The sequence below is a fragment of the Neofelis nebulosa genome, chromosome 2 (assembly GCF_028018385.1).
Source record: "Neofelis nebulosa isolate mNeoNeb1 chromosome 2, mNeoNeb1.pri, whole genome shotgun sequence".
Taxonomy (NCBI): Eukaryota; Metazoa; Chordata; class Mammalia; order Carnivora; family Felidae; genus Neofelis; species Neofelis nebulosa.
The window spans coordinates 198044293-198069880 of NC_080783.1; the positions used below are offsets into that span (position 1 = coordinate 198044293).

Here is a 25588-nt window from a genome sequence, read left to right on the forward strand (position 1 = left end):
TTTGACAAAGCAGGAAGAATATCCTGGAATAAGGACAGTCTCTTCAGCGAGTGGTGCTGGGAAAACAGGACAGCAACATGCAGAAAAATGAACCTGGACCACTTTCTTACACCATACACAAAAATAAACTCAAAATGGATGAAAGACCTAAATGTAAGACAGGAAGCCATCAAAATCCTCGAGGAGAAAGCAGGCAAAAACCTCTTTGATCTAGGCCACAGCAACTTTTTACTCAACACGTCACCAGAGGCAAGAGAAACAAAAGCAAAATAAAACCATTGGGACCTCATCAAAAGAAAAAGCTTCTGCACAGTGAAGGAAACAATCAGCAAAACTAAAAGGCAACAACTGACGGAATGGGAGACAATATTTGCAAATGACATATCAGATAAAGGGTTAGTATCCAAAATCTAAAGAACTTATCAAACTCAGAAAACAAACAATCCAGTGAAGAAATGGGCAAAAGACATGAATAGACACTTCTCCAAAGAAGACATCTAGATGGCCAACCAACACATGAAAAAATGCTCAACATCACTCATCATCAGGGAAATACAAATCAAAACCACAATGAGATACCATCTCAAGTCTGTCAGAGTGGCTAACATTAACAACTCAGGCAACAACAGATGTTGGCAAGGATGCGGAGAAAGAGGATCTCTTTTGCATGGCTGGTGGGGATGCATACTGGTGCAGCCACTCTGGAAAACAGTATGGAGGTTCCTCAAAAAATTAAAAATAGAACTACCCTACGACCCAGCAATTGCACTACTAGGCGTTTATCCAAGGGATACAGGTACGCTGTTTCGAAGGGGCACATGTACCCCAATGTTTATGGCAGCACTATCGACAATAGCCGAAGTATGGAAAGAGTCCAAATGTCCATCGATGGATGAATGGATAAAGAAGATGTGGTGTTGTGTGTATGTACACATACACATACACACATGTACACATACACATACACACACACATACATACAATGAAGCTTTCATTACTCGGCCATCAAAAAGAATGAAATCTTGCCATTTGCAACGATGTGGACAGAACTGGAGGATATTATGCTAAGTGAAATTAGTCAGTCAGAGAAAGACAAATATCATATGGCTTCGCTCATATGAGGACTTTAAGATACAAAACAGATGAACATAAGGGAAGGGAAGCAAAACTAATATAAAAACAGGGAGGGAGACAAAACATAAGAGACTCTTAAATATGGAAAACAAACAGAGGATTACTGGAGGGGTTGTGGGAGGGGGGATGAGTTAAATGGGTAAGGGACATTAAGGAATCTACTCCTGAAATCACTGTTGCATGATATACTAACTTGGATGTAAATTTTTAAAAAATTTAAAAAGAATTACATTATCATTATTCCAACATTTGGTCGCTTTTAATCTACAAAATCCCTATCCTCTCCCTCAATCCTTTTAAAAAAAATTTTTTTTTAATGTTTATTTTTGAGAGAGTGCATGCGCATGCGCAAGCGCAGGAGCAGAGAGAGAGGGAGACACAGAATCTGAAGCAGGTTCCAGGCTCTGAGCTGTCAGCACAGAGCCCAACGCGGGGCTCAAACTCACAAACCCCAAGATCATGACCTGAGCTGAAGTCGGATGCTCAACCGACTGAGCCACCCAGGCACCCCTCCCTCAATCCCTTTATTTACTTGTGATACTGACTTTGTGAAGACTAGGTCAGTTGTCTTAATGAATGCCTCACATTCTCATTTTTTTGTCATTAATTTATGCCTATCTCCTGTGTTTCCTGTAAAATGGAAGTTAGGTCTAGAGGCTAGAACAGATTCAGGTTCACAATATTTTTTTGGCAAGAACACATATAGGCGATGCTTTGTGTTTCATACTCATCACATTAGGAGACATGTAATGGTAGGCTGCCTAAATGATCATAAATTTGGTAAGATGGTAACCAGATCTCTCCTGAAAGTCATCTACAGGGTTCCTGGGTGCCTCAGGTGGTTAAGCATCTGACTTTGGCTCAGGCTGTGCTTCCTGGGTTCAAGCCCAGCGTCAGGCTCTATGCCCTCTCTGGGACTCTCCCTCTCTCTCTGTCCCTATCCTGTTTGCACACACTCTCTCTCTCTCAAAAGTAAATAAATAAACTTTAAAAAGGTCATCTACATATCCTAAGTCTACATTCACTTTGATTTTGTTCTGACATGTTTCTTGAATATTACATATTTTGTGTGTAAGATATAAAGCACAATGAAACAACCATTATTAAAAGAGGTATTACCACTATTGTTGAATCTGTGTGCTGTTCATTCTTCTAACTCTTCAAACCTGACTTCTACTCCTTCGATTCCACAGAAACTGCTTTTATCACGTTCACCAACAACCTCACTGCCATATCTAACAGACAAGAAATTTCTGTTCTCTTCTTAAGCCCTCAATATTAATCACTAATCCCTTCTCTTGGAGAAGGTTCTCTCTTGGCACCACTTCCAACTTCACCCAGTCTTCTCAGTCTTCACTACATCTAGATACTGGTTTCTATCTTTACTCTCTTTCTAGGCGATTTCATTCATTCCCATGATAACTTCCAAATTTATGTCCCAAGTGCAGCCTTTTCCCTTGAGCTCCAGACCCATATATTCAACCATGTATCGAAATCTTTACTTTGATATCCAAAACTAGCTCCATTTATAACTTCTACTCACCCCCCTGCCAGCAACAGCATTTGCAAGTTACTCAAGCCATCCTTGATTCCTTCTCTTCTCTCTCCTCTTTCATCTAATCTCTTAACAAAACCTGTCCGTTTTATCTCTAAATGTATCTTGAATGTATTTACATATCTATCAATTTCTGACCCCCACACCATCCAAGTCACTACCATATCTCACCTGGCTACTAAAAAACAACCTACCTCTTCCTCTCTTCCCCCTTACTCTCCATCCGTCACCACAATAAAACCAGAGAGACCACTGCTAGGTATTTAGAGGCTGTTTCCGGGTGTAGTCTTTACATTTCCTGTTTTCTTTCTGCCCACAATGCTCTTCCCTAGCTCTTAGAATTGCTAGGTCCTTTCCTCATTACCCTAACCCAAAGTAAGCTACTCTATTTTTGTCAGAACACCTGTTTTATTTCCTTTATTACACTATTTACAGTCTGTGTCTCTTCTCTTCCGTAGGATGTTTTAAGTTCCGCAAAGGCAGGGACCTTTGTTGTATCTCCAGCATCTATGGTTATCATAGATACACAAGAATTTGTTAATGAGTCACTGTTCAAATATTTATTCAATATTTACTGAACACCTACACTGCCCCAGACACAAGGCTTAGCTGTAAGAGTTGCATAATAAGTGTTTGCCAGTAGGTGTAAGGTTAGTGAAGAAATGTACAGCAAAGAAATCTTCTGTGACTGGAGTGAGCAGAATTTCCAAAGGCAGATTTTAGAAGTGTTTCTTCCAGAATTGACAGAAAACCGAATAAAAAAGAGTTGTAGGGGCATCTGGGTGGTCAGCTTCTGACTCTTGATTTTGGCTCAGGTCTGATAGTGAAGCCTGGTTAGGATTCTCTCTCCTCTCTCTCTCCTCCTTTCCCCTGCTCTCTCTCTATACATAAATGAACAAACAGCACCCCTACGCCCCATGCAAAAAAAAAAAAAAAGTTGTAAAACAGCAGGACACGGGGACCTGGGTGGCTCAGTTGGTTAAAATGTCCGATTCTTGGTTTAAGCTCAGGTCATGGTCTCATGGTTTGTGGGATCCAGCACCACGTAGGGCTCTGTGCTGACAGTGCGGAGCCTGCTTAGGATTCTCTCTCTCTGCCCCTCCCCTGCTCGCACTGTGTCTCTCTCAAAATAAATAAATAAATAAAAACTTAAAAAAAGGATAATATACCATGATGTTCATCTCAGTCAAAAAATGAAACTATTTAAAAAAAAAGGACACACACGCTTCAGAAAAACATTTTAGACTACTAAATCCAGTGACCTTGTCAATGTTGATTCTGTTTGACTTTCTAATTTGCCACTGATGATCACCTTTGCCTTCTTGAAACTCTACCCATCATTCTGACAGCTCCACCCTATCCCAGTTCTACCTTTCCTACCAATCCTCAGGTTTCATACTGTGTTCCTCTTCAATGCCCATCTCTCACTCTCAGTGTGCATCAAAGTTCTACCTTTGGTCCTCATCACAGCAGGAGCAGCTCCCGCAAGTAATCTTCCCCAGCTTCAACCTCCACTTTAAAAAAAAAATTTTTTTCTAATGTTTATTTATTTTTGAAAGAGAGAGAGAGAGTGCACATGAACGGGGAAGGGGTAGAGAGAGAGGGAGACACAGAATCCGAAGCAGGCTCCATGCTCTGAGCTGTCAGCACAGAGACCTATGCGGGGCTCGAACTGACGAACTGTGAGATCATGACCTGAGCTGAAGTCGGACGCTCAACTGACTGAGCCACCCAGGTGCCCCTTCAACCTCCACTTTTACACCAAGAACCAAATCCCTACTGTCTCAGCCTCCTGCCTGAAAGTGTATTTCCAAATGCCTACTGGCTATATCTCCACCTCACCCTCTCTTTAAGCCAGTTACTTCTCGTATCTTCCCTAGTTCAGTTAACGCCATTACCATTCACCTGGCTTTAGAGTCAGCCATGAACTTCCTCCTCCCCAAGCTTCAACAGATAAACAGATTTTTACCTGTGCCAGAGTCTCTCCTTAACCAAACTCTATCCAGCCTCCTTTGAAACTTTTCTCAACTAGGCCTCAACCATGGCCTAATAATAGTTGAACAAAACACTCATGGTTCCTAGGATGACCCTAGCCCCCTGCCCTTAAAGTGCCTGCTTAAGAAAATCTCAAGGTTGCAAAAAGAGTTTACTGTTTGTTCCACCAACACCTGAAAACAGGGCCCCTGTCTCCCAGGCTCTGTGGGAGGGTAAGAGTCTAATGTCAGTAAGCACCAGTTAGCAAACCCAGATGGGTTTCAGACAGGCCAACCCCTCTTTCTCACATTTTGTAATTTTTCACTTCCCTGACTCTTCTGAGCCCCCTTTCTCTGCCCCCTCTATTCTCTCATCCTCCCTTCAAAATGCCCAGTTACCCCTGTACAAATCGAGGTTGAATTTAATTCACACTTTTCCCTGTTGCAATAGTATGTTAATGATTAAAATCTGTCCTTGTCACATTAACTAGTATCCAGCTTTGTTTATCTGTGAGTCGTTACCCCAAAATGGTTCCAACTGACAACTTCCAATGACACTGTTGTACTTTACAACCCACCACCTTTCACTTCTAAACTATTAAATCTTTGAGAGCAAGAATCCATGGCACAATGCACACCACGAACATGCTCTCAAATGTTCCATTCAACATCTTAAACTTCAGTTTTCCAAAGGATCCAAAGTGGTTTACAATAAATTCAACAAAATAAAAATACAAAAACAAAAATCTGGGATAGAAATATACCAATCTGTATAAAAAAACAGAAGAGATGAATACAGACAAGGATGACCCAAAGAATCCATTATTAAAATTGATCTGAATTTTGACATGTCAGCTGCTTGGCAGCCAAAACGAAGCAATGAGCAAACACTTACATAATTTTCATTATCCGTGATGGTGACTTTTAAAACACAAAAGTTTAAAATTTTGACTTTTCCTTTGTTGGTTGCTGGTGCTGCTGACATCATATCTAAGAAACTACTGTCTAAGCCAAGGTCATGATTTACTCCTAATTTCTTAAAAGAGTTTTATGGCTTTGACCCTTTACATTTGTCTTTGATCCACTGAGTTAATTTTGTATATGGTGTAAGGCAGAGGGGTCCAACTTTATTCTTTTGCAAATGGACACCTGTATATAATTTAGGCATTAAATATAATACCTAGCACATGAGTGTAATAAAAATAAACCAGTGATCCACACAAGTTCTTTCTTACTGAATTTATCTTTAATTGCGATGCCTTCAAAGTTAATGATTTTTATGATTAAACCAATCTATTAAACCAAGAAACTGCTGCAGTATACAACAAGTTCATTTCCTGTGTCAAGTTTCTTGCTTCTGTGTCCCACTAGGAGACCTCTGTCAGACTCCCCAAAGCAGACAAGGATCATGATGCTCCTGCCAAGAAAATCCTACACCTGTGTCCTCACTGCTAGATGTGAAGCCATCTTCTTGAGTTCAGCCCAGAATGCTTTCCAAAGTCTCTACCCATGATGAAAAGGTTTTATCTACTAAATCCAGAGTAAAAGCCAAGATCTCCCTTTTGAAAGATCTTTGAAATATCCCAAAGTCAATGTTTAACCTGCACAGAAGGAAAATTCAAGATTTTTTCAAGGAAATTCAAATTTAACTGGTAATAATTTAGTAATGATTTGCTTAGCTCCTAAGGCTAAACTCATACAGAACCCCCATTTTAGAGGTAGGGAGACCAAAGCATTATTTACAGAAGGACCCAGCTAATTTAATGGGTCTAATCCAGGTATTTCTAAAGCCAATGCTCTCTCCATTACATATACTTAATAGCATACTAGCCACAAGGGGACTCCCTTGTTATTTTCTGGAAGAAGTGTAAATGTTCCTTCTATCCTAATCATTGCCTGACTCAATCCCTCAAATGAGGTGTGGTCTGGTTCTTGCCAGGAATAGGGAATACAAAATATTAGATAACAACACTGATATGAACAGAAGTAGAAAACTGTAGGGACTGGCAAGTGGTTAGGCAGTCATTTCAAGGCTGTCTGCCACCTCAAAGAAAAACTGAAAACAACCATTTGAGTTAATCCTTGTTTTAGAAGCCCTCCACCCTATTTGTGTGTGTAGGAGGGAGTCACGCTGGCGGCAGTTGCATTGATGATATCAAGTTGAGGGAAATAGGATGAAGGGAGATAAATGTCATTTAAGTATGGTATAAGGTTTGAAAATGTTTTCAAGAAGTTCAACATTATATAAATGGACAGAATGTCTTTAAGGGTTTGTATTAGAAAGATATAGTAGGGCGCCTGCGTGGTTCAGTTGGTTAAGCATCTGACTTCGGCTCAAGTCATGATCTCATGGTTCATGGATTTGAGTCCCGCATGAGGCTCACTGCTGTCAGCATTGAGCCTGCTTCGGATCCTCTGTTTCCTTCTCCTTGCCCCTCCCCTGTGCTCGTGGGCACAAGCCCGCAAGTGCTCTCTCTCTCGAAAATAAATAAACATTTTTAAAAAAGTAAATAAATAGCTAGGCTGAGAAAAGGCAGCTGTGCTGGATGGACCACCAAAAGGCACACTGGAAACACTGTGGTACTGGTGAAAGGGGCTACAAAGCCAGACAAACTGATTTCTGGTCTTGCTACTTAATAAATGTACAACCTTGGATGTCATTTATCTGTATCTCAATTTTCCTACCCTTACCCTGTCTACTTCAGAGTTATGTTGACGATAATTGAGAACATACATGAAAATAATTTAGGATTAGGTTTGGTAATAGCTTTTCAAACTTCTCAAATTTCTCCCCGGCAGTTCATGACCAGGAAATATGGCCAACAAGGAAACAGTGTGAAACAGGTAGGACAGCATGAGGCTCTCAGGGTGTTATCTGCAAGCTTGTCAAAAATGCTAGTCATCAAGACAATGGGAGAGGCTCCTCTACAGGACAAGTGGGTCAGTCCAGAATGGGGCCATACTAAGGCTACTTCTATTCTGGCAGATCCTCACAGGACTGGGCTGAGTAGTCATCACTCGAGGAAACAAAGTTGAGTCTATAAACTAGGTGGTTTGGCTAAAAGACCACATGGGGAAACTTACGTGCATACACAACTATGTATTCAAAGCTCAAGGTCTAAGTGAAGTATGGCACACTGAAGTAGTGAATCAACAAGGTGTTGACAGTCCCAGGTACTAGTTCTCTAATACTGATTCTCCTATAAATTTATTAGTCCTTTTGGCTCTTGAGTCTATACGTAAGTGTAATGGTCAGACCTAGGGGTGGGAAGTAAGGGGTGATGAGAAACACAGGATAGGACTAGGATAGCTACAGTCCAAACATTTTTTTCTCCAAAAGAAAACTTCCAACTATCCTTTATAGACTGTGCAGAATATGGCAGGCAGTTCTTACCTTCTTAGAGAGACCCAACTGCCAATACCACTAAGTGCTACAAGGAACTAAGATGAATTAAAGTAGAAAAACCAAAGAGCTCAACTTCCATTTAAGCCAACCCCCAAATATTCACTTAATATCTCCTAAGCACTCACACTGTTCAAAATATCAAGAAAAAATTAGGGGTACCTGGCTGGCTCAGCCAGTAGAGCGTGCAACTCTTGATCTCAGGGTTGTAAGTTTGAGCCCCACACTGGGTATAGAGATTACTTAAAAATAAAATCATTATATGGCACAAAAACAGACATTCAGATCAATGGAACAGAATAGAGAACCCAGAAATGGACCCACAAACATATGGCCAACCAATCTTTGACAAAGCAGGAAAGAATATCCAATGGAATAAAGACAGTCTCTTCAGCAAGTGGTGCTGGGAAAACGGGACAGCAACATGCAGAAAAATGAACCTGGACCATTTTTTTACACCATACACAAAAATAAACTCAAAATGGATGAAAGACCTAAATGTAAGACAGGAAGCCATCAAAATCCCCGAGGAGAAAGCAGGCAAAAACCTCTTTGATCTAGGCTACAGCAGCTTCTTACTCAACACGTCACCAGAGGCAAGGGAAACAAAAGCAAAAATGAACTATTGGGACCTCATCAAAAGAAACAGCTTCTGCACAGTGAAGGAAACAATCAGTAAAACTAAAAGGCAACTGATGGAATGGGAGAAGATATTTGCAAACGACATATCAGATGAAGGGTTAGTATCCAAAATCTATAAAGAACTTATCAAACTCAAAAAACAAACAATCCAGTGAAGAAATGGGCAAAAGACATGAATAGACACTTCTCCAAAGAAGACATCTAGATGGCCAACCGACACATGAAAAACTGCTCAACACCACTCATCATCAGGGAAATACAAATCAAAACCACAATGAGATACACCTCATGCCTGTCAGAATGGCTAACATTAACAACTCAGGCAACAACAGATGTTGGCGAGGATGCGGAGAAAGAGGATCTCTTTTGCACTGCTGGTGAGAATGCCAACTGGTGCAGCCACTCTGGAAAACAGTATGGAGGTTCCTCAAAAAACTAAAAATAGAACTACCCTACCCAGCAATTGCACTAATACAGGTATGCTGTTTCAAAGGGGCACATGCACCCCAATGTTCATAGCAGCACTATCAACAATAGCCAAAGTATGGAAAGAGTCCAAATGTCCATCGATGTATGAATGAATGGATAAAGAAGATGTGGTGTATATATATACAATGGAGCATTACTCAGCAATCAAAAAGAATGACATCTTGCTATCTGCAACTATGTGGATGAACTAGAGGGTATTATGCTAAGTGAAATTAGTCAAAGAAAGACAAATATATGACTTCACTCGTATGAGGACTTTAAGATACAAAACAGATGAACATAAGGGAAGCAAAAATAATATAAAAACAGGGAGGGGGACAAAACATAAGAGACTCTTAAATATGAAAAACAAACAGAGGATTATTGGAGGGGTTTTGGAAGGGGGGGGATGGGCCAAATGGGTAAGGGGTATTAAGAAATCTACTCCTGGGGGCGCCTGGGTGGCTCAGTCGATTGAGCATCCGACTTTGGCTCAGGTCATGATCTCGCGGTCTGTGAGTTCAAGCCCCGCGTGGGGCTCTCTGCTGACAGCTCAGAGCCTGGAGCCTGCTTCGGATATTGTGTCTCCTTCTCTCTCTGCCCCTCCCCCACTCATGCTCTGTCTCTGCCAAAAATAAACATTAAAAAAAAAAAAAATCTACTCCTGAAATCTTGCTGCACTATATGCTAACTGACTTGGATGTAAATTAAAAAAAAAAAAAAAATTAGGGGCGCCTGGGTGGCTCAGTCGGTTGGGTGGCCGACTTTGGCCCAGGTCATGATCTCGCGGTCCGTGAGTTCGAGCCCCACGCAGGGCTCTGTGCTGACAGCTCAGAGCCCGGAGCCTGTTTCAGATTCTGTGTCTCCCTCTCTCTGACCCTCCCCGGTTCATGCTTTGTCTCTCTCTGTCTCAAAAATAAATAAACGCTAAAAAAAAAAAAATTAAATAAAATGGTAAAAAAAAAAATCATTATATATAATTATATAATTTACATATATTTATATAATACTTAATATATATTATATATTTATACACTGTAATTTATATATAAATGTATTGTGTATTTATATAAATATATTATACATTTCTATAAATATATCTACATACACACATATTGTATACATATATTACACATATATATGTACATATATAAAATCCAAATAATCCCTAAACTGACTCAAATAGAAAAGTAATTTATTATTCATTTTAAAAAATGTGTGTGCCAGGCACTGTGTAAAGGAGTCTGCCTTTAGGAAGCTTTATAACTTACTTTACAACTATCATAGCATCAAGAATATAAAAAGACAATGAATCTAAGCATTCAATGAGTTCAGAAGGTGGGAGTGAGAACTGTCTGTCCTGAGCGTAAGCTCTACAGTGGTCTTTGAAGGCTAGATGTTAATATTTTGGGGCCGGGGGGCAAGAAACAGGGAGAGAGAATTTTAACCATGTTCAGTGTGGAGCCCGATGCAGGGCTTGATCTCAGGACCTTGAGATCATGACCTGAGTCAAAACCAAGAGTCGAATGTTTAACCAACAGAGCCACCCAGGTGCCCCTAGATGTTAATATTTCTAAAGGTAATAGGGGTAGGGAGGGAAAGCAGTTCACCAGGAGCAAAGACTACAAGATTAGAAGGCCCAAGATTTGTTTGAGGAACAAGAAGTTTGATTAGAGAGGTATAAAAACAAAGGTCCACAGCAAAATGTCTCTGAGTTGTAACAGTGAACTGCTGACTACTTGGCCTCTATTCTGCAGCACTATGCTGCTCCAGCCTTAGTCACTGAACAAGGAGGGTTCTGCAAGTCTGTAGGTTGGATTACACAAATCTCTCTGATTAGCTCTTTGTTTTAACTTTTAGTAATCTGAGAAAGGGCTTTTCCAAGAGCCCTTCTGACAAATTAAAAGCAGAGATTTCTCGGGGCGCCTGGATGGCTCAGTCGGTTGTGCTTCCGACTTCGGCCCAGGTCACGATCTCACTGTCTGTGAGTTCGAGCCCCGCGTCGGGCTCTGTGCTGACAGCTCAGAGCCTGGAGCCTGCTTCGGATTCTGTGTCTCCCTCTCTCTCTAACCCTCCCCCACTCATGCTCTGTCTCTCTCTGTCTCAAAAATAAAATAAAACATAAAAAAAAAATTAAAAAAATAAAAATAAAATAAAATAAAAGCAGAGATTTCTCTAACCTATATATAATAATCCAAAAAGGAGGAGCCAATTTTGGAAGGCAATCTTCTGAGCCCCCTTATATAAAGGGCCCAGGACAATACAGCGGAGTGCCAGATTGAGAGGCCACACAAAGGGAATCCTCTCTGCCAATGTTGCCCCTCAAATCCTATCAACGCCCTCCAATGTGATGTAGTGGGACAGAAGGCCAATTTGGGAGACAGGTGATTTCTTCTCAGCTCCTCCTCTAAAAAGGCCTCACCTCCCCAGGAGGGGAATTCCTAGGAAGTTATGGTCAAAGAGGACAGCTATATTCTCCTGCTTTCCATAACAGGTGGTTTTTCCTTTTCCTTTCTCCTGACACTGTAGCTCCTTTCTCTTAATCTTTATTCTTCCACCTTCACTCCCTCCAGAGCTAGGCTGTAGGAACCAATGAGCCAGAGTTTTAAAAAAAGGGCCTATTCTCTACCATTTACTTCACCCCAAAATAAGCAACTCCAATCACGTGTCATTAGACAATTACTGCCTCTTTGGAAGATGGTGATAATTTCCAAATCTACATCTACAGTCCACACCTAATACCCAAGAGGTACCTTCCAACCATAACCCATAAGCATCTTTTTAAAAAGCATGTTTTAAAAAAAATTTAGGGGTGCCTGGGTGGCTCAGTCAGTTGAGCGTCCAACTCTTGATTTCAGCTCAGGTCATGATCTTGTAGTTCAAGGGTTCGAGCCCCACACTGGGCTCTGTGCTGATAGTGTGGAGCCTGCTTGCCATTCTCTCTCCCTCTCTCTCTGCCCCTCGCCCACTGGCACATATGCACGCTCTCTCAAAATAAATATATTAAAAAAAATTTAAGTTATCACTTTTCCCATAAATCTGCTCCTTATACATTTCTCTTAATTCACAATCCACAATCCCTTATTTCAAATTCTGAATTCAACAGAGCTCTGAAAATAAGGTTTTTAGTAAATATAGCTTCATCGCTTCTCGGCCTTTTGGCTAAGATCAAGTGTAGTAAATATAGCTTCAAAACACATTTACTAAAACTTGAACAAAACACGAGATGACAGCCCTTCTTTATCTCACTTAATGGTTTGCTACAAAATATTAACAATAATTGATTATATATATAGAACTCTATCCCACACCCTGCTGGACGTGCTATCCAACTTATATGCACTATAATGCCTTTTAAAATCTAAATAATCAGAATTCTGAAATATCTGGCTTAAATGGTTTCTTCAAGACATGCATTCTCAATGGGGTAAATACTGCACCCAGAAGGGTGAAACTGGTTCATGGGGAGTGGGAAGGACCTAGATATTACAATGGTATGTGGTGCTCCAAAGTGCAACATTATCAATAAAGTCTTATTTCTTAGTATTTAATTTCTCTCATTGGATTTTCTTGAGTATTACATGAACAGTATTGACACTAATTTCATGAAAGGCAGACAATAAGTATGCAAGATCTGTACTACAAATCTATGGTGAACAGATGGCTATGACGGGGGCACTTTCTCTTGACTAACCACTGGGTCCTGAAGTCATATGAGAGGTGGCTTATGCATGACTGTCATGCCTGTGGATGTTATTTAATATGTTTGATACTCAGTGCTTTTGTGTGTGACAAAGGTTGTGGTAATTAAAGTTTATACTTTGTTATTTAATTCCACAGACTAAAATTTGTCATGATTCATTATGCCAAGTATTGAAAAGAGAAATGTCAACGATAGCTAAAGGAGTGTCGAAAAGCTAGTTAAGTTGTAAGTTTTTCCTATCAAGCAGTTTAAAAGTTCACCAATAATAGGGAGCCTGGGTGGCTCAGTCAGCCGAGCATCCAACTCATGGTTTTGGCTGAGGTCATGATCCCAGGGTGGTGGGATTGAGACCCTCCTCAGTCTCTGTGCTGAGCATGGAGCCTGCTTAAGATTTTCTCTCTCTCCCTCTGTCCCTCCCTCTGCTCGTGCTCTCTCTCTCTCTCTAAAATAAGTTAGGTAATAATAACAATAAAGTTTGACAAAAAATAATTTTAAGAAAGTGATTTTTTTTTAAATGTTTTTATTCACTTTTGAGAGACAGAGAGATACAGAGTGCTAACAGGGGAGGGACAGAGACAGAGGGAGACACAGAATCTGAAGCAGGTTCCAGGTTCTGAGCTGTCAGCAGAGAGCCTGACGCGGGGCTTGAACCCACAAACTGCAAGATCATGACCTGAGCCGAAATCGGACGCTGAGCCGAAATCGGACGCTTAACCGACTGAGTCACCCAGGTGCCCCGTGATTTTTTTCTATTATTGGAAAACAAGAAGCTTTCATGGGAAAAGGAACAGCTGTGAATGATTTTTAAATTTGATTATATTGGGGGCACCTGGATGGCTCAGTTGGTTAAGTTAAGCGTCTGACTTTGGCTCAGGTCATGATCTTGCTGTTCATGAGTTCAAGCCCTGCATGGGGCTCTGTACTGACAGCTCAGAGCCTGGAGCTTGGTTCAGATTCTGTGTCTCCCTCGCTCTCTGCCCCTCCCCTGCTCACGCTGTCTCATGCGCACCCGCGCACTCTCTCTCTCAAAAATAAACATTAAAAAATTTTTTAATTACATTTGTTAGGTATTCATAAATGTTAATTTGCACATGTAATTTGATACTTTACAATTCGTATAGGTAAATAAAGTATATTAAAAGTTACTCAACAAATACCAGCTATAAAACTTAGTTAAACGCAAACAGCTTTTTAACTTTTAACCCCCAATTTTTTTTTTTAATGTTTATTTATTCTTGAGAGAGAGACAAAGTGTGAGTGGGGGGAGCAGCAGAGAGAGAGAGGGAGACACAGAATCCGAAGCAGGCTCCAGGCTCTGAGCTGTCAGCACAGAGCCCAACGCAGGGCTTGAACTCATGAACTGTGAGATCATGACCTGAGCCAAAGTCGGACGTTTAACCGATTGAGCCACCCAGGAGCCCCTTTTAACCCCAAATTTTAACCTTACTTTGAATAAAAGCCAACTGTATGCTTACTCTTTATGCATAAAGAAAGCACAGATAGGGGCGCCTGGGTGGCGCAGTCGGTTAAGCGTCCGACTTCAGCCAGGTCACGATCTCGCGGTCCGTGAGTTCGAGCCCCGCGTTCGAGCCCCGCGTCAGGCTCTGGGCTGATGGCTCGGAGCCTGGAGCCTGTTTCCGATTCTGTGTCTCCCTCTCTCTCTGCCCCTCCCCCGTTCATGCTCTGTCTCTCTCTGTCCCAAAAATAAATTAAAAAAAAAAAAAGTTAAAAAAAAAAAGAAAGCACAGATATATTTACTGTATGTAAAAAGAAATTTCATTGGAGGGATGCATCAGGGGAGGAAAAAGTCTAAAAGGGTTCCTTAGGAGGGTGATAATGAAAAAAAAAAGGCTAAGAAAAACACATACAGGAATTAGGGGTCTGTACCAACATCTTCCCAGCTTTTCAAACCAGAAACGTGGGAGTTACTCTTGATAACCCCTTTTCCCTTATCCCCACATCCAATCACTAAGAATGGCCAGTTTTATTTCTTTAATTATTTCTTGGATTCTTTTTCTCCATTCCTACTGCCAATTGCCCTAACTCCAGTCTTCGTGATTTCTTGGGTAGACTTTATTAAGAGCCTCATTAACCTCTTCTTTCTCGATATACTTCAAACTTCCTGAAACAGTTTGCCTCTCCTCTTGCATTAGCCTGCTCCAATTTGCTTGCATACCATCAAAACTCGTTTTGTAAAAGCAACTGTCAGGTGCATGATGCTAAATTCAACCAACCTTTTTAAGTACTTATTTTGCTGGTGCTCTTGGCAGCACTCAACCCTGACAACCATTTCCTTCTTGAAATACTTTTTCCTTGGTTTTTGAAACATTAATCACTGGTTTCTTCTTCCAATTCTGGCTGCTGATCCTCTTCTTCTTGCATGTGAAGGCTGATGCACCTTGATGTTCTCTTTTCAGTACACCTCCCATGATTACATCAGTGATTCCATGGTTTTAGTTACCATATACAGATAAATAGATGATCAAACACCTAACTCCATCCCCAGACCCCTCATGAGCTCCAGAACTGTATATCCAATCACTTTTGAGACAGCTTCCTCTGGAGATCACAGAGATACCTCAAAATATTGAAATTTAAACTCATCTCAGTTAACAGCATCACTATCCACTCTGGTGTTTAAGGCAAGAGGCCAGGGAGTCCTGCAATTTTTAATTCCCCCACAGGACCCATCAGCCTCCAGATGATAACCAAGTCCTGCTAATTCAAATTCCTAACTCTCTTATTCCCTACCATTACCACCTCAATCATCATCATCTTCTCTTGCCAGGACTATTGCACTACTTAAGAACCAGCTACTTTTTTTTTTTTAAGTTTATTTATTTCCTTTCACAGAGTGAGTGGGGGAGGGGCAGAGAGTGAGGGAGAGAATCCCAAGCAGGCTCTGCACTGCCAGCGCATAGCCTGAAGTGGGGCTTGAACCCATGAAGAGTGAGATCATGACCTGAGGCAAAATCAAGAGTCGGATGCTTAACTGACGGAACCATCCAGGTGCCCCAAGAACCAACTTTTGAAGAACCTCCTAGGGGCACCTGGGTGGCTTGGTCAGTTAAGCGTCTGACTTCGGCTCAGGTCATGATCTCACAGTTCGTGAGCTCAAGCCCCGCGTCGAGCTCTGCGCTGACAGCTCGGAGCCTGGAGCCTGCTTCGGATTCTGTGTATCCCTCTCTCTCTGCACCTTTTCTGCTCTCTCTCTCAAAAATAAATAAACTTTAAAAAAAATTTTTAAAGAACCTCCTAGTTGGAATCTTTCTGCAGTCTGATTCATCCTCCTAGAGCTGTCCAAGTTATAGAAATAAGTAAATTTGGTATCACAGATTAAAACCATTCAATGGCATTTCCCTATTATCAAGATAAAGTCCAAATATCATTCCCCCACATCCTACCAATCCATTTAGTCTACCAATCTTTTGTTTCTGAAATAATCATTCTCTCCCTCCCACTGACAACTCTCATTGATAGGTCAGATCTCACTGAGCTTAAAGGCCTTCCCTGATTCCCCTGGGCTGGGCTGGACCCCCTTACTATATGTGCCCATAGCATTCTGGACTGCCTCATCCAAATATTTACCATTTTATACTGCTCTCCAAAGTATGGGATGCAAGTTTAAGTAGGAGATACGAAGAAATACATACATGTATATATGCTAATACATGTATTAGTAAGGTTTACCTTTATCATGGGTGTACATACACATATAAGCCTATTAATACTGGCAATGTGGCAATGTTTATCTGTCAGTCAGATGGCCACATTTTCCTGAAGGAAGACTAAAAGTTATACCAAAAAGGTGAGGATACTAGTTCATTCACATTTAAGACAGTGCCTCATACTGTAGTTTGTGAGCCTAGTTAAGTGGATTTGCAAACTATCTAGTTTTAACTAAATATTTGCAAAATGGATAAATGGTATGGAGTACCATCAAGAAACTTAATGGAAGATAATGTTAATAATGTTATCACAAGAGGAACAAAAAACAGCAGAGCTGACGTCCCTGGAAGAAAGATCTCCCAAGTATCAGAATTCCACCTGCCACATCACAATAAAACAAAACAAAATATTATGGCCAGCTAGTCAGATCTAAGCCAGCCAAAATTTTAAAATTATCTAGAAGACTAGTTAAAATATGGACTTACAATCTCTTGTGCATCTTACTCCAAATGTATATTGTGCTTAAAAAGAGTCCCTACTGAATATGTAATGCAATCACGATCCGTAAGACTTTATTTTTTTTTTTTATTTATTTTTTTTTTTAATTTTTTTTTTTCAACGTTTATTTATTTATTTTTGGGACAGAGAGAGACAGAGCATGAACGGGGGAGGGACAGAGAGAGAGGGAGACACAGAATCGGAAACAGGCTCCAGGCCATCAGCCCAGAGCCTGACGCGGGGCTCGAACTCACGGACCGCGAGATCGTGACCTGGCTGAAGTCGGACGCTTAACCGACTGCGCCACCCAGGCGCCCCCGTAAGACTTTAAAAATGTCTGTCTTCATCCTTTTAAAATGTTTTTTGTTGGTTTTTTTTAGGGGCACCTGGGTGGCTCAGTCAGTTGAGCATCCTACTCTTGATTTCGGCTCGGGTCATGGCCTCATGGTTCATGAGTTTGAGCCCTGTGATCAGGCAGCGTGATGCCGATGCAGAGCCTGCTTGTGATTTTCTCTCCTCCTTCTCTCTCTGCACCGGCAAGCACGCTCTCTCTCTCTCTCAAAATAAACTTAAAAAAAAAAAAAAAAAAAAAAAAAAACCCCAAAGAAACAATAATAAAACTTTTTTTTAAACACATAGAATTTGGTAAAATACATAAACTAAGAAATATTTTATAAAATACATGGAATATTATTTTCTAATATTTTACAAGTAAAACCGGATGTTCTTGGGCTATATTTGGCCTCAAATATCCTATGTTTGGTTAGCTTAAGCTTTCTAGATTTTAAGAGTTAACTTGTAGCATTTATCAATGTTTAATCCAGAAATATGAAAATCTGGATTTCTAACTTTAAGAGGAGAGAGATGATGAAAGGAATGGGAAATTATGCAATACAGCAATATTAGACCTACAGTCTCCCAGGGCAACAATTGGCTAGAGCTGCATAGACTGCATGGAGCTCCATAGTCCTCGCATGCTAGTCTCCATGTAGCTGATTACCCATTAGAATTTAAATTCTGACATTTCACAAGATAGATTTTTGTCTCTTTTGTTTACCACTATATTTCCAGGGCCTGGAGCAGAACAGTCCCTGGCACATACTAGGTATTCAATAAACATCTGCTGAAATTGATGAATAACTGTTGAATAACTGCCTGGCCCCTAAAAGTATGTTTCTGACCAGTTTTCATGTTACTGCCTTCCCCTCAAAGACAAACTGATTAATCTATATTTAGCATAGGGCCTGAAATATAGTAAGCCCTTTATTTATTCACTGACTAAAAGAAATTACTGAGTACTATGTGCTAATAAACACCATGCTAAAATGGTTTACATTCATTAGCTTATTTAATCCCCCTAACAATCCTATGACATAGATATTATTATCCCCATTTTAGACATGAGAACTCTAAGACTGGAAATTAAGTTACTGGTTGAAGAACGAATTATATTACAGATTAACTGTAACACAGGAAAAGAATATGAAATGGGCTACAGGAAAGGCAAGAAGAAAGTGCTACAGAAATCAGAAATCCACTTCCAGTTTGGAAGGCAAAAAGCATTTGAGAGTTCATGAAGTAGCATGCATTTATTTATTTATTTATTTATTTATTTATTTATTTATAATGTTTATTTTTGAGAGAGGGGGGGGGGGAGGGAGGGAGAGAGGGAGGCAGACAGACAGACAGACAGACAGAGCAGGAGCTGGGGAGGGGCAGAGAGAGGGAGACACAGAATCCAAAGCAGGATCTAGGCTCTGAGCTGTCAGCACAGAGCCAGGGGCAGGGCTTGAACTCATCATGGACTTGAGATTATGACCTGAACCCATGTCATGTCAGACACTTAACCAACTGAGCCACCCAAGTGCCCCTAGGAGGTAGCATTTAAATTAGACCTTGAAGGGTGCCTGGGTGGCTCAGTCAGTTGAACGTCTGACTCTTGATTTCAGTTCAGGTCATGATCTCGATTTTGTGGGTTCAAGCCACATGCTGGGCTCTCTGCTGACAGCACGGAGCCTCCTTGGGATTCTTTCCCTCTCCCTCTCTCAAAAATAAATAAAATAAATAGACATTTAAAAATAAAATAAAAATAAAATGAAAATAAACTAGTCCTTGAAAATCAGGCAAGATTTCCATAGGAAAAGATTGGTGGGGAAAGAATTACTTGTGTTACCTTCTCTGCCAGTAATGCTAAATTACAAAGGAGGTAGTCTAACTGGAATGCAGGATATGTGGATACATCTTTAAATAGAGTAAGATTAGTAAAATCAATAGGAAGGCCTTGAATACCATATCGTATGGGTTATGATTTTATCCCGTAGATAACAGCAAGTCCATGAAGGTTCCTAAGCTAAGGACTAGAGTGACCAGATCAAATGGGTGTTTTAGCGACGCTGCTGCAGAAGAATTACAGCAGTGGTACAGGAGGCTACGGAAAAGTTCTGGAGGGCTTCTAAATTAATACCTTTACAATTTACACTATTTGCTTACATCTAATATTTCACAAATCTTCATTAATTTTAATAAATACTGTTATCCATATTTTCACTTTGATGAGCCTGAGACTCAGTAAGGTTAAAGAGCACAGAATATTCTTTGTGGGTCTATGCTGTGAGAAAAACCTACACAAAGCAATTTAGAGGAGACCTCAGTAACACAATCACATAATCTTCAACTGCCAATACGGAAATGGAAGAAAAGAGTGAGGAACCAAAGATGGATAGATGCCCTAGTGTCTGGGCCAGTGGTCCTACCATTACCATTAACAAAAATGCAGGAAAAGCAGGTCAGGAAAGGGGAGTGAGCTTGATGCTTGTGGGACACTTAGGTGGTGACTGATGGTTCAGTGCCATCTCTGCAAGTAGCTGTTACAAATGGTGGGGTGGGTGCACAAGGTTGGAGAGAAACTAAAAGAAGAATGGGCTAAGTTACTTCCTGACCTGGAAGTGTTATCAGAAAGGTTTTGTTACTTGCAGCCAAAAACAAACAAGAATTGGCCTTCAGTATCCTAGTTAAACCAAGAGATAAGACAGTTCCAAAGTTGCCTAATTCAGTAGCTTAAAAACATCAGATTCTTCCCATCTTCTCTATTCTCACTCTTCAAGCTGCCTGCTCTTATTTATAAATTCTGCCTCATCACCCCAGCATTACTAATGGCAATTTCAGAGTCAGAAAAGGGCTCTTTCCTTTTTAGAGGCAGAACATAGCCCTTAATTGCCATATGTTGGTTAGAACCATACAACTTAAGTGGTTCTATTTATTAGCTCTGACCTTGCACAAGTTACCGAACTTCTCTGTGCTTGTTCCATCAACTAGAACATGATAATCTGAGACATAAAGGAGTTAATATTATAGTACTTAGTGCCTAGCACATAGCAAGTTCTATTTAAGTGCTGGCTATTATTATAGCTTTTCCATCTCTCTCTCTTTTTTTTTTTTTTTTTGAGGCTCTCACACTTTGGTGATACTTGAGTTAAAATATATGCTGGCAAAAAATAAAATAAAACCTGGCAAATTTTTTTTTTTTTCATTTTTTGAGAGAGAACGAGAGCATGTGAGTTGAGGAGAGGGGCAGAGGGAGAGAGAGAATCCAAAGCAGTCTCCACTCTCAGCGTGGAGCCCCTTGTAGAGCCCAATCCCAGGACCCTGGGATCATGACCTGGGCCAAAACCAAGAGTCAGATGCTCAATGGACTGAGCCACCCATGAGCCCCCTGGCAAATCTCTTTTATTTTATTTAAAAAAATTTGGGGTGGGCGCCTGGGTGGCTCAGTCAGTTAAGCGTCTGACTTCAGCTCAGGTCATGATCTCACCGTCCATGAGTTCAAGCCCCGTGTTGGGCTCTGTGCTGACAGCTCAGAGCTTAGAGCCTGCTTCAGATTCTGTGTCTCCTACTCTCTCTGCCCCTTCCCCACTCACACTCTCTCTCTCTCTCAAAAATAAAATAAAAACAGGGGTGCCTGGGTAGTTCAGTCAGTTGTGTCAGACTTCAGCTCAGGTCATGATCTTGTGGTTCGTGAGTTTGAGCCCTGTGTCGTCGGGCCCTGGGCTGACAGCTCACAACCTGGAGCCTGCGTTGGATTCTCTGTCTTCCTCTCTCTCTGCCGCTCCCCTGCTCACGCTCTGTCTCACTCTATCTCTTAAAAATAAATAAACATTAAAAGAAATAAAGGGGTGCCTGGGTGGCTCAGTTGGTTAAGCATCCAACTTCGGCTCAGGTCATGATCTCACAGTTTGTGAGTTTGAGCCCTGCACTGGGCTCTATGCTCTCAGCCCAGAGCCTGGAGGCTGCTTTGGGTTCTGTGTCTCCCTCTCTCTCTGCCCCTTCCCCACTCATGCTTTGTCTCTCTTCCTCTCTCAAAAATAAACAAACATTAAAATTTTTAAAAAGGAAAGAAAAGAAAATAAAAACATTAAAACATTAAAAAAAAATAAAAATGTTTAGTGTTTATTTTTGAGAGCGAAAGAGAGCCGTGTGTGCAATCACAGGAGGGGCAGAGAGAGTGAGGGAGACACAGAATCCGAAGCAGGCTCCAGGCTCTGAGCTATCAGCACAGGGCCCCATGCAGTGCTTGAACTCAAGAACCATGAAGTCGTGATCTGAGGTAAAGTCAGACGTTTAAAGGACTGAGCCACCCAGGCACCCCACTAACAAATCTCTTTTAAATAAAGAAAGCTTTTCCAGAAATCCCTCAGGCTTCCCTTCCTATCTAATTAGCCAGAGCTGTATCACATAGCCAAGCCTAAATCAATCACTGCCTAGGGAGACAGAATTACAATGATTGGTTTATAGTTTATATTAATCAAGACCTATCCCTGGGGCTGGGGAGGGGCTGCCAGATTCCTGGTTAGCAAAATGGCAGGAATGGTTGATAAAACAACCAGTGTCTGCCAAGACTTAGTCTTAAAAGACTGTGGTCTCTGCTAGGGAGGGTCAGAATAAGTAACTTCCAGAGCTGCAAGCATCACCCCCACAGGGCTCCTAATGGCAGTGAAAGTCACTACAGAAGTCTGTTAAAGCTAATAAAGTTTGGCACAGGACAAACAGTATAGGATACAGGCCAGGGCCTGAGTGGAGCACACCTGACAGGCAGTGAAACACAGCAGGTTCTAGATTCATGGAGGTGTAGTACAGGCTGTGTTAGTGTTCGAAGCACACAAAGGGCCTAGACCACCAGCCTGGACAAGTCACCTAATCTTCTCAGAGCCTCAGTTTACTCACTTATAAATGGGGATAACCCAAACCACCTTGGATCCCATGTTAGGATTAAATGTATCCTTACACTAGTTTCACTCCCATCATGTGTATAAAGACCAGCCAGAAACACACACACCAATAGCTGGACATGCGGAAAGACCAAGTGGGATAGGAGACAGGTATCTGAAATGGAGTTGGAAAGAAAAAAGGAGGCCACCTGACTCTATACTAAAAAGCCCCTTCAGGACCTTGGTCAGGCTTTGTTGCTCCACATAAGAACTTTCATTTCAGGGGTGCCTGGGTGGCTCAGATGGTTGAGCGTCCGACTTCGGCTCAGGTCATGATCTCATGGTTTGGGAGTTCGAACCTTGCGTCGGGTTCTGTGCTGACAGCTCAAAACCTGGAGCCTGCTTCGGATTCTGTGTCTCCCTCTCTCTGCCTCCGCCCCACTCGTATTCTGTCTCTCTCAAAAATAAACAAAACATTAAAAAAAAGAAAAAAGAAAAAAATAACTTTCATTTCAAAGTCTACCAGAAAAGGACTAATTTTAGTTCACACCTTAACTCTTCTAAGAGGTTTATGTACAGCAAAATGAGTAAGAATCTCATGTCTGGCTTTGCTGCTTACTAGCTGTGTTATTTTCTCTAAGGTAGTTTCCCAAGCTGTAAACTTATTTCACTGCGCTTAATAAACTACACACTAGCTCCTTCCCTTTGAAGGAAGTGTTTCTAAAATTGAAGGCCGACAGAAATCTATAACATAAAAGTCCCCCAAATGTTTCACTTCATAAAGCTGCAGTTAGACAAACGTATCAGGCTTGACACTGGATTCTGAAAACCAGAGTGCTTAAGGGAAAGGAATGCTACTGCAGGTAGAAAAGAATCTGTTCTGATGCCTGCAGAGCCCGTACTAGGCTGTTTTCTAAACACTTGTTATCTTATTTAGTCTTCAAACATCTTGATAACACTCTGTCCCCTCCTTCTAGAGATGAGGAAAGGAAGGATCCGAAGGGAAGAGAAATAACATTTACTGTGAACTGTGCTACATGCTTCCTATGTGCACTGTTGCATGTGATATTTAAGTGACTTCTCTTACTATCTGATATTTAACTGATGAGAGCTAGAAAGTGGCAGGCAGGATTATAATCCCAGATCTGATTCTAAAGTCACTGCCTTGCAAAAATTAAAAAAAAAAAAAAGTCATTGCCTTGCTCAAGGGAGTAATTTGTTTCTTCAGGATCTGGGATCTTACAAAACTAAATCCCAGAACCTCATTGAGCACTCCCTTCCACACACAACTGCTGGAGTTAGCAATCTACTTTGTAGTTTTTCAGTTTCTTCAGACTAAAGATTTCAAAGTGGGCACACCAGCACACAAAAACACCTTTACAACTTTGCCTAGGGTTAAAAGCTTTCTTCCCCCTTTTCCAGCCCAACCACTAGGGGGCCAAGCCATAAAGAACTGCAGCTATAACCTAGGGGTCTGGATCACCGGGGTATAGCCACCGACTGTATGACCTTGGGTAAGTTACTTTACCTCTCTCTAAGCCTCAGTTTCCTTACCTGTAAAACAGGGGTAACAGTAGTAACTGGCTCACTAGCTTGTGCATATTAAGAAAAACGTAACATGTAAAGCAGTGAGAACAATACCCGCGCGTAGGAAGAGTTTAGCAAAATGAATCGATTTTAACGCTTAAGAGGAAGTATCTCTTCACTGATGGTTCTGTCGCTAAGTCCAAAGACTTCGCCATCGTATTATCCCTGAGCACAGGCCTTGCCCGCCGGAGTCCCTTCAGAGAGACAGCAACAGGTCGCTCCTTTTCTCCTAACCAGTGCCAGACCCACAAACCTGAAGTCCCGATCTACCACACATGGCCCCGAGGTCTCGGTCTGTGATTTTCTACTACCAGGCTGTCACTGAGTCCAACCGAACCACCCCATTTCCGCCCGCGGCTCGGGAAGTTCTGCCGGCCTTCGGCGGCCCAGGCTGCTTTCGGCATGGCTGCCCCTCGTTACGGGCCTGGAGCTAGCTCGCCTGGCGTTCCCTCACCAGAGGACTCTACTCGCGACGTAGGCAGGATTTCCCTCGAGTTCGGAGGAGCCCCAAATCTAGTCAAGATGCGCGTCGGTCAAACACACGCCTGGAAACGGCTCCCTGAGCGCCGCCCGGGCCTGCCGCCGGGCGCCCGTCCCCCCAGCCGCGGTCTCGGCGCAGGCCGGAGGGTCGGCCCCTTTCCAGCCCCTGGGAACGCGAGGGCTCCGGCCCAAGGCCACCACGTGGGGGCTCCAGGCGTGGCAAGGTGCTCCCGGAATCAGCCCCCAAAGACTGCTCCCGCAGGGGCCCTAGCCCGGCCCCAAACTGGCCTGAGCTGCTCTCCCGGCCTGGCTTCTCCCCTCACACCTATTTGGAGGGGCCTCAGACATTTTCCGCAGACCGGAGACAGTCTCCCGCTAGGCCCCACGCCCCAGGAGTGTCTCAGCTCGAGTCCCCAATTGCCTGGTGTCCTTACTCACCCATCGCGGCTCCGCTCGCTCCTACTTGGCGGCGGCAGCAGCGGCAGCTTCAGCAGTAGCTTCAGCAGACAATATGGCGGATCTGCCGGACGGCAGCCCGAAACGGACAAACAACTTAACATTCAACCCCGGGAAGAAACGCGCTCTCCGCCCCCTAGCCTAGCTTACGGGGAGGAGCGCACTTAAAGAGACCGCAGCTACTGAAGGCGGGGAATAGGGATGGACTACAAAAGGAGTGGTGGAGGGAGAGAACTAGGAGGGATACTAAAGAAAGTCAAGTGTGTTCAGGAATTCTCAGCTTTTTCTGCTCCTATTTCCTCTGTATAATGAAGCCACCTCTCCTTGAAAAAATTTTTTTCCCAGAAGCACATTCCTTCCTCTCCGTAGTTAAAGCCAATCATAGACCCTGAGCTGGATGTAAGGGATCACCTGGAGAGGGGGAAGAGATTTGCTTAAGGATATGGAGATAAGGAAATGAAGAAAGCAAAAGTAAACCAGATCATGACTTTATTGGGAGACAAATGGAAAAATAAGGAGACAGATGCAGGGCTTTCTAGCTGACCGTGGGATTTCATCCTCCCCCGCCCACCCCACCAGCAAGCTGAGGGCAGTGGTAGGTTCTGTACTGTTCATCATCGTATCTCCTCCAGCGCCTAGCCCAGTATCTGGCACATGGTATGTGCTCCATAAATAGTTTAGTGAATAAACAAACAAATGAACAGGCCTGAGACTTACACAAAGTGAGGGATATCATCTCCCTTTTTAGAGATGAGGAAATTGAGGCTCTGAGCGTTCACGTGCCTTTTGAATCATGGAATTTATGGCTGGTACACA

General features: G+C 42.1%; 1 protein-coding gene and 1 pseudogene across 1 annotated transcript in view; one reads left to right on the forward strand and one right to left on the reverse strand.

Moving 5' to 3' along the window:
* Positions 1–24885, reverse strand: part of KPNA6 (karyopherin subunit alpha 6) — a 67556-nt gene extending 42671 nt beyond the window's left edge. The window contains exon 1 of the mRNA XM_058718251.1: positions 24755–24885. Within this exon, the coding sequence (XP_058574234.1) occupies positions 24755–24758 (4 nt within the window). The 5' untranslated portion in view covers positions 24759–24885. The remainder of the gene's footprint in view (positions 1–24754) is intronic.
* Positions 12318–12429, forward strand: LOC131505721 (U2 spliceosomal RNA; annotated as a pseudogene).
* Positions 24886–25588: the final 703 nt, after the last annotated feature.